The sequence below is a fragment of the Eleutherodactylus coqui genome, chromosome 1 (assembly GCF_035609145.1).
Source record: "Eleutherodactylus coqui strain aEleCoq1 chromosome 1, aEleCoq1.hap1, whole genome shotgun sequence".
Taxonomy (NCBI): Eukaryota; Metazoa; Chordata; class Amphibia; order Anura; family Eleutherodactylidae; genus Eleutherodactylus; species Eleutherodactylus coqui.
This window is the reverse complement of record NC_089837.1, coordinates 360,112,802-360,122,589: the sequence shown is the minus strand read 5'-3', so window position 1 is coordinate 360,122,589 and position 9,788 is coordinate 360,112,802. Positions and strand designations below refer to the sequence as shown.

Here is a 9,788-nt window from a genome sequence, read left to right as displayed (position 1 = left end):
ACCTGCAGAAACCAACATGGATAGGTGGGACCACACAGATACACCATCTCTTATACACTTCTACTAGGAAATGTTGTCCTTGCATTCTCAAAATGACTTGAAATAAAGTAAAATTGCTGTAGATAGGCCTAAATTACCATCCATTTCTCTAATATGTCCTTATTATTTTACATTCTCTAAAACAACAATTAGAACCAAACTCTAAGTAGAACTTTGACCTAAACTAAAACAGGGTGGTAAAGGTGAATCAAACCCCCCAATTTAGTGTATTTACAATTGTCTTTTTTGTTTTACAAGACAAGTTTTTGTTTCCATTTCTAAAGCTTAAATGCCATTCTATTTAACACCATGGCATACTGTCATATAATAAAAAAAGGAACCTGTGATGTGCTTTCCCTTTATATGTCCTAACTTGAGCAATCAGGATATTGATGAAGACCTGGAAAGTGTCTGTTCTATTTTAGAAATGACATTCATTGAGAAATGTTAGAGGAAGTTCCACAATGTACGTAGGATGTATATATATGTGTAGTTAATCATGCATTTTTACTATTTCATTTGGTTACCACTGAAAACACCATTATTTGTATGCAGAACAGCGAACAGCATTCAAAGAACTTCTATTTTTAATTTTCTATCTTTTTTCTTCCATCAAGGGACCATTGGATTATCCTAAACAAGGTTAGACCAGGTTTTTCATTCTTAGCTTAATTACATGACATTTGAGTGTAGATAGTGTTATATTTCATTAAGCAAACTGAAAACTGTGTTAAATTCTATATGTCTAATGCATATTTTACACATTATTTTTAGGGCAGATTCACACTAGCGTTTAATCTCTGTTTTGATTATCCATTTTTGCAGCAGAGGAATAGAATTAAAATGGAATTAAGCAAATCTGTTTTTGCCATCGTTGATCACAATGGGTTATAAATAGAGATGAGCGAACCTACTCGGCCACGCCCCTTTTTCGCCCGAGCGCCGCGATTTTCAAGTACTTCCGTACTCGGGCGAAAAGATTCCGGGGGCGCCGTGGGTGAGTGGGGGGTTGCAGCAGGGAGTGGGGGGGAGAGGGAGAGAGAGGGCTCCCCCCTGTTCTCCGCTGCTACCCCTCGCTCCGCCACGCCTCCCGCCGCCCCCCGCCGCCCCCTGAATCTTTTCACCCGAGTACGGAAGTACTCGAAAATTGCGGTGCTCGATCGAGTAATTACTCGAAACGAGTATACTCGCTCATCTCTAGTTATAAAGTAGAGCATTTGTATTATAGCTTTATGAAAGTGGTCTTATCATTACCAATCAGTCAAAATTTGGAAATGTTTAATGATAATTATTATTCAGATTTTTACTTTTTTTTACTTTTACTTTTTTTTACCATAAATGTAATGAGTGTAATTAACAATTGCTGGGTTGTTAAAAGATAATTATATTTAAAACTAGACATAACTTTATCAAAAGATCCTGATTTTGCTGTAATGATTAGAGTTTTCACCCACTTCAGTGTTCAGAGATCCTGGAAAGAGCTGTTCCTGCTCTGGTAGACCTAAAGTCACCATGTTTATCATGGGTAGCTATTCATGTCAATGGGTGATATGAGGCAATTCTATTGCTGCCCTCAGCTATCAACTAATTGCTGGGAGTGTAGGTGCTCTTTCACACTGGCATTGTGAACTTCGGCCACCCGCATCACAGCCGAAAATCACATGAACGAGAGAAAGCAACCAAATTGCAGCTAAATCTCGCCTGTTCACATGGAACTCCATGGGCTAGATAGAGAGACTTTAGCACTGCTAAATTCGCTCTGCCTCCCTCCCCAGGTTATGGGAGCTGCTGGCAAGGGGAGGGACTTTAGTAACATGAGCCGCTGCTAAACTCCCTACCGCTCTCTACCCCTTCCCTTTTCTGACTGCTTGCATAGGCTCCCATAGGAGTCTATGGGAACGGCCTGCCTATTCCGGCAAAAAGATGGGACAAGACCTATCTTTTCTGGCCAGTCGATTTTACACAATGGAAAATCGCTCATCTGAACGAATGCATTGGAATCCAATGCTTCAGATGGTCACAGTTTTCGGACAGCGTTTTATTGTGGCAAAATAGCCTCCTGTGAATAAGGCTTAAGCCTAACAAATTAAAGTTGGGCTTTGTTGTCAAAACAAGCTTAAGACTAAATTAAAGACAACATGGTCAATCTAGCCTACCTATATATATTTTTTTCTATTTTTATCTTAAAATAGAAATGTTTATCTCAGGCATGTTTAAATTCACATGTTGTTGATCTAGCTTTTAAACGCTAAAGTATAGCATAGCTAAAGGTCCTTCTGCAAAGCTCAATCTGAGCCATATAATAAGTACCCATCAAGTAAATCAGAGATTGTTTGTCTGGCCTCCATCCAGGTCAATTCAGAATGTATGAGGGACTAGTGATCATTCAAGCGATCATTCATCCCTACGGTTTCATCTTTGTTAGGACAACATACCCATTTGTTCACACAGGAATACTTACTGCTGACAATGATGGTTTTTGGTCCCACATGAACTATGTGATCACTTAATGAAAAAGGGTTTGCACGTTACTTTGGTGATCGTCACATAGTCCAATGATTGGGCAAATAAACATTCCTGCGAAGTAGTATTTTGGTGTGCAGAACACAAATATGACCATAAAATTTTTTTATTGGCTCTTGCTTTGAAGATATTTCATATAGTTCATTTTCTGTGTTTCACCGTGTAAATGTATCCAGTAGGACTGTAACCACATCCTTACAGTTACGATAACTTAAAGCAGCTACTGAATTCCATTGAGTATAACATGTACAGCTGGCACTTCTGTGGTGATTTGAAGGTAGTTGCCATTTTAATGGGACTGCAGCAGGGATACACAAAATACATTGTTTTTAAATCGTGCATTGAGCAGGGGGTTGGACCAGATGACTCTGGAGGTCCCTTCCAACTCTATCATTCTAGGATTCTATGATAGATGTGTTTCTTCTGTGAATGGGATAGCCGAGCAAGAGAATTGCATTACTTGCAGAAGGAATGGACTCGCAGACAAAATGTAGTAGTTGGAGAGAAGAATATCCAGCACCCAGCTCTGGTTGAGGCTCACAAAATCCTGCTACCACCCCTTCACATCAAACTAGGATTGATGAAGAACTTCGTGAAAGCCATGGACTGGACTTTGCCAGCTTTCCATTATCTTAATAAAAAAATTCAGCAAGGCAAAGATTAAAGAGGAAGTTTTTGTGGGTCCTCAGATTCGAGAGCTCTTCAAAGATGACTGGTTCAACAACTTGCTGCATGGTGTTTGGAAACAAGCATGGAATGCTTTTTCGCCTAGTGTCTACAAACTTTTCTCAAGAATGTGAGGGCAGAAAACTACAGGGAACTCGTACAAGACATGCTGATGCAGTATCAGAAACTTGGCTGCAATATGTCTCTAAAGATCCACATCCTTCATTCCCATCTGGATTTCTTTCCAGACAACTGTGGTATGGTTAGTGATGAACTTGGCAAATGTATTCATCAAGATATCGCAACAATGGAACAAAGATACTAGCGAAAATGGTCCACTATCATGGTGGCTGACTACTGCTGGACACTCCACAGAGATGCTCCCGAACAGCTGGACAAGAGACTGGCAAAGAAATCTAAGACGTAGCCTATGACTTGATGTTTTACAGGTATTAAACCAGAGGTCTATTACTATTGGCATGCATTTCGTTATGTAAACAATTATTGCAGATTACAAAAAAAATTGAGCCAATTTTGCATTTTGACTGTCATATTCGTGTTAAACACATAAAAATTGATAAGAAATTACAATTTTTTTTTTCAGTAACATGAAATTTTGTAAAAATTTTTTGACCAGTGATCAGACCATATAAAAGACTCCTGAGTACATTTTATATTGAATGGGGGTACTTATGTCTGGACTGTTTGCAAGTATCTTTTATGCTCAGCGTTTATTCATGGCCAAGGTATTACTGAGTCATAAATTAGTATTTAACACCTTACACTGTGAATATGGCATCATGGTGTCTCACTGGTTAAAACTGTTGCCTTGCAGATCAGGAATCCTGAGCTGAAACCTATTTTACAATGCATTAAAACGAATAGGATAACCATACAGGAGTATTCAAATTGTTAACTAATTCTCATAGGATTGGCAATATGTGTAATTTTGGTTAAATAAATTATACTTAAAACAATCATGTAAATTCCATTCACTCATGAAAATGTGTGATATATGCTACTGTATGTCCAATTATCATGCTTCTCAAAAGAGAGAGTCACCACTATGACTCACAAGTTAATTTTGTGCATTTTGTTATTTGCATGCTGCAGCAACGATGGTGTAAACAGAAACATGCACTAAGACACTCATATGCACTTACATAGTATGCACTATAATAATATTATCATGGTGAATAAGCATTATGTTATTATTTGATCCAACAGTATTTTTACAGGAGGATGTGGTTTCCATTGATCATGTTTGGAACATGTTTATTAGAGACATCTGGATTTAATGTTCACCGTATGAATACTGGAGGTAAAGTGCCATCATTAATGCCCATGTATTACATCTCAATAATGACAATAATATTGTATATGTTTTCATTAAAGGGATTCTCTTAAACCATAGACAGCATGAACATCGACAGTCCCCATATGTTTTATTTTAAATCGTTGTGACATTTCAGAAAAAACACACTTTGATGTTTGACTCGGATCTGAGCTCCAAGTCACAAAGGCGAGCCATGTCAGCTTCTCACCCATGCAGAGTGATAGCCCTCTCCCTATACACAAAAGTGGAGAGGAGCTGTTACTTTACAAGATTTGCTGCCCTTGTGATTCAGGGCTCCGCTTCAAGTCAAATTTTGAAGTGTGCAAATTCTGAATCACAGCAGCCTTTTAGAATAAACATACCTGGAGGTAATTGGCATACATGCCCAGGTTTATGTTGCTCCTGTTTTGGTGAGCAACATAAAACTGGTAACAGGTTCCCTTTAAGGGGGTTGCCCTTTGTAAACTATTGATAGCCTATTCTTAGGATAGGTCATAAATAGTATATCGGTGGGGATCTGTCACAAGTGATCCTAGCCTATCAGCTGTTTCATGGTTGGTGCACTGACCTGATTCCTGCAGGAAGCAACTCCATTTTCACTGCAATGGCCAGGCATAGGCTTGCAGCAAAGTTCCCATTCCCTGCAATACCAGGCCTGGGCAATGCACTGGAAACATAGCTCTCAGCTTCTTGCAGAAATCAGCTCAGGGCAGGAGCGCACTTGCCTAAAGCCTGGTTTAGACACAACGATTATCGCTCAAAAGATGTCTTTTGAGCGATAATCGTTGTGTGCCTTTACAGCGCAAGGTGATCGCTCAAATGTTGAGCGATCACTTTGCGCTCTGAGCGGGGTATTCAGAATACAAGCGAGGCCACTTGTCTTCTGCATCCAGTTGTTCTCTGCTCGGAGCGCCCGGCTGTTATACAGCTGAGCGCTCCGAGCGGGGTATGCAGAAGACAAGCAGGGCCACTTGTCTTCGGCATACAGCTGTTCTCTGCTCAGAGCGTTCGGATGTTATACAGCTGAGCCCTCCGAGCGGGGTATGCAGAAGACAAGCGGGGCCACTTGTCTTCTGCATCCAGCTGTTCTCTGCTCAGTGCGTTTGGCTGTTATACAGCTGAGCCCTCCGAGCGGGGAATGCAGAAGACAAGTGTGGCCGCTTGTCTTCTGCATCCAGCTGTTCTCTGCTTGGAGTGCCCGGCTGTTATACAGCTGAGCGCTCCGAGCGGGATATGCAGAAGACAAGCGGGGCCGCTTGTCTTCTGCACCCAGCTGTTCTCTGCTCAGAGCGCTCGGCTGTTATACAGCCAAGCACTCTGAGTGGGGTATGCAGAACACAGCTGGACAACTGTGTTCTTCATACCCCACCTGTGTTCAGGGAGCAGGATACAGCTGAAACAATAGTATCAGCTGTATCCCGCTGTGAATTCCTGATAAGGCTAATTGTTCTCTTTCAGCATGCTAAAAGAGAACGATCAGCGATTCCTTATCGAAAACTGTACGATGTCAGTATAGTTAGACACAACGATTATCGCTCAAAAGATGGCTTTGAGCGAGAATCATTGTGTCTAAATCAGCCTTTATAAACAGCTGATTGATAGGGGTTCCTAGTGATAGACCCCACCGAGCTACTATTGATAACCTTTCCTGAGGAAAAGCCATCAATAGTTTACAACTGGACAACCTCTTTAATATTACAAGTACATTATTTATAAATTGGTTGTATGCTTTTTTCGTGCTTACTTTTATTAAAAGGAGATGTGCAAATAAAAGACCCTTTAGCAAAAAAAAAAAGAAAAAATTAAAATGCAGCTTTTTCAGGGAGGGAAGAGGACCATGACAGCTCTGTCAAATTATACTTACCTAAACATTGCCGCTTTGGAGATTCACAGATGTCTTTGGGTGTATGGCCTCCTCAATATGGTTTCCTATTTGCTGTATAGGTTTGAAGGATAGAAAATTGGCAATAGAAAAAGACCACGTAGTCCATCTAATTTGCTCTTATATTATTTCCTTTTAGGATAGATCTATGCTTATCCTAGACTTGCTTAATGTCACATAATGTTGATTTTCCAACCACATCTCCTGGAAGTATTTTCTACTACTTTTCAGTAAAAGGTTTTCTGACATTACTTCTGATCTCCCCAGCTAATTTCAGATCAAGCTTCCTTGTTCTTGTGTTTAGGTTCCTCATAAAAAAACACTTCCCTCCTGAACCTTATTTACACTTTTAACCTCTTAGTGACTAACCCTGTTTGTGCCTTAATGACCAACTAATTTTTCAGTCTTTTTCATCGTTGCATTCCAGGAGCCATACATTTTTAATTTTTCCGTCAACATAACCATGTGACAGCTTGATTTTTCTAGGACAAGTTGTATCATAGGCCACCATAACTAGCAGACTTGGAGGCAATATTGAAGCCTCAGGGTGTCATAGCAACCCATTTGGACCCTGCGATCGTATCTTGGAGGTCCGATGGGTGACAGAGAGTGAGCCCCTTCCCTATGTCAGCCTTTTACATGCCGTGGTCACACTGACCGTAGCATGTAAAGGGTTAAATACAGGGCATCCAAAGTTTCTTCGGTCCCTGGTGTGAGAGCAAGTGCCAGGTTTCATCCGACAGCCGAGAACCTGTTCCTTCTAGCACAGGAGACCCATGCCAAGCTTCTCAGGCAGCCGCCATTAAAAGATAGCACTGCAGAATGAAGCCCTTAAACAGCCACTGTCAAAATTCGCATTGGCGGACGATAAGTGGTTAAAGCTTTCAATCATGCAGTCCCTCTCCCTTCCTTCTTTCAGGCTACACATATTAAATTATTAGTCATTCCTGATAAGTTATATGCTTAAAGGGAAACTTTTTCATTTATACCTTTGCTCATTCTGAGCTGAACAGTCCAATTGGCGGTCCTATCAGTGATTGACAGCCTTCCCTGTATGTACAGTCACATGCAGATAGATGTCATTCACTAATAGCTCCACCCATTGGACTGTTCAGCTCAAAATTAGCAAAGTTTTAAATAATTAAAATGCCAGTTCTACTGAATCTTTCCCCATCATCCCGCTTCCTGTCACATCACCTAACAGCACCATAATTTAGTATATATGACAGGTTCACTTTGAGTGAAGGAAGCCATCATTGGGTTGAAAAGAAAACAAACATTTTAGAGAAATAGCAGAAAACTGTAAATTTATCTTAAAAGGTGAATACACATTTTAAATGTTGCCAACCTACATGTTATTCAATGAAATTAACATAATACTTAATTTTTGCTATTGGTATAGACAAATGTAAAGTGCAGATCACACATCCTGTGAGTTACTATGAACTATTTGGAGAGCTGGCTACCATTCAGTGTCCAGTCTCACAGTATCTGTCGCTAGACCTTTCTACAGTTGAGTTGGTTTGGACTAGAAATGGTTCTCAGATTGTGTATACAGCAGAAGAGCCTAGAATACAGAGAAAAAAAGACGCCTTGTGGTTCTTTCCAGCTATAAAGGAGGATACTGGGATCTACACTTGTATTGTGAGGTTTGTAATTCTTTAAATTATATTAACTTTAATTCAACACATTTCAATTGTGTATGTCTCGTTACTAAGAGGCTGACCAGTTTAGGTCTGGAAATGCTGATGTTCCCACAACTTTGCTTTTTGTAGTGTCTTCAACAAGGAGACCGAAAACATAGTCACAGCGCGATATACAGGGAGTGAACAAAAATATGGAAACACCGTAATAAATGCATGCCTTAAATTACATGGGATTATAAATCATATTTCAATACAACATGTAGAGAACAATTTTAGGCGGAGGTAATATGGCACAGATGCTGCAACAAGGTTCCATTTGGTCTGGGGTTTGAGCCACTCAGCTGCTACTACCAGCTAGCTCCCACAACTACCCAGAGCAGGGCAAGAGGTGAAGTAAACACAAATGTGGGGTAAAAAGGGCAACTCAGTGCTATTGATTAAAATCCCATACATTTCGTACGGTGTTTTCATATTTTTGTCCACCCCTTGTACCTATAGGCTTAGAAGGCATGTGTCTTTAGGTGGCCCAGAAAAAAGAGCGCTTGCTGAAGGAACAATTCACATTACAATGCAACAGTATATAGTCATATGTAAATTATGTTTATTTCTATGTAAGGGTGGTTTCACATCTATGTTGGGAATTCTGCTTTCTTGCTCCATTCAGGGAGCAAGAAAAACTCCATCTCTGGACAGAACCAAACAGCGCCGGACGAAACTCATTGACTATAATGGGGTCCGTTCGCTTTCGCTCAGCTGCTCGGCGTTTGGATGGAGGAATAAGTGCTGCATGCAGGGCTTTTTCTTCCTGTATTTTCAGCTGCATCTGTGACAGAACCACAGTGCATGAAAATCTGACTATTTTCAGAATTCTATGTGCATGCTCTCCCACACAAGGTTAGAGGAGAGCGTGCGTAGCAGAACCTGAAAAGAGTCAGATTTTCCTCTGTCACATGATCTTCACTGGGTGACAGCGATGCATTGCGGAAGAGGGTGAGTATAAAAATATACATCATTCGGCTCCCTGTCATGTCCCCTAACAGCACCTTAACTTAGTTTATGGTGCTGTGGGGACATGATAGGTTCCCTTTAAGGTGTGATCTACTTGATGTATAGAGTATAAAGCCCCATTTACATGCAAAAATTATCGCTCAAAATTTGTTCAAACGATGGCTTTTGAGCGATAATTGTTGCATGTAAACGTTTCTATCTTTCACTCTTCAGCTGAACAATGATTTTTAGGAGAGCATAAAATCCATCGTACAGCTGGAGAGAGATAGCAGGGACAGCACGCTGTGTGCTCCGCGGGAGCATCTGATTACATTGTATTCAGCCGACAGCCCGTTGCAGCCATGGCAAAGACAATGCAGCTTAGTCCAGGCCACGTGCTTTGATTCGCAAACAGCTGTTGGAGTCTCATTTACATGCAAATTAAGCTGATAAAGTGCTAATGGGCATTAGCGCCCATTAGTTCTTTATGCAAAATGATAGCTAGAAATGTCAATCTTTCAATCACATGAAAGATTGTCTTTCCATGTAAATGAGCCATAAGACATAAGATCTAAGCTCTATAGAGTCCAGAACATCTGAACTGACAGGCTCTAAGATGTAGATCAAGGAAAAGGGAAGAAATCCATAAGTATTTCACAGGATAAGCAGGGTACAACTGTTTATTACAGTCACAAAGAAGTACATGCTG

At 40.5% G+C, this 9,788-nt stretch overlaps 1 protein-coding gene across 1 annotated transcript in view; it reads left to right on the top strand.

The window, feature by feature from the left end:
• Positions 1–567: 567 nt before the first annotated feature.
• Positions 568–9,788, top strand: part of LOC136612350 (interleukin-1 receptor type 2-like) — a 50,717-nt gene continuing 41,496 nt past the window's right edge. Inside the window, exons 1-3 of the mRNA XM_066592641.1 lie at positions 568–681; positions 4,456–4,549; positions 7,849–8,095. Coding sequence (XP_066448738.1) covers positions 4,471–4,549; positions 7,849–8,095 — 326 coding nt within the window. The 5' untranslated portion in view covers positions 568–681; positions 4,456–4,470. The remainder of the gene's footprint in view (positions 682–4,455; positions 4,550–7,848; positions 8,096–9,788) is intronic.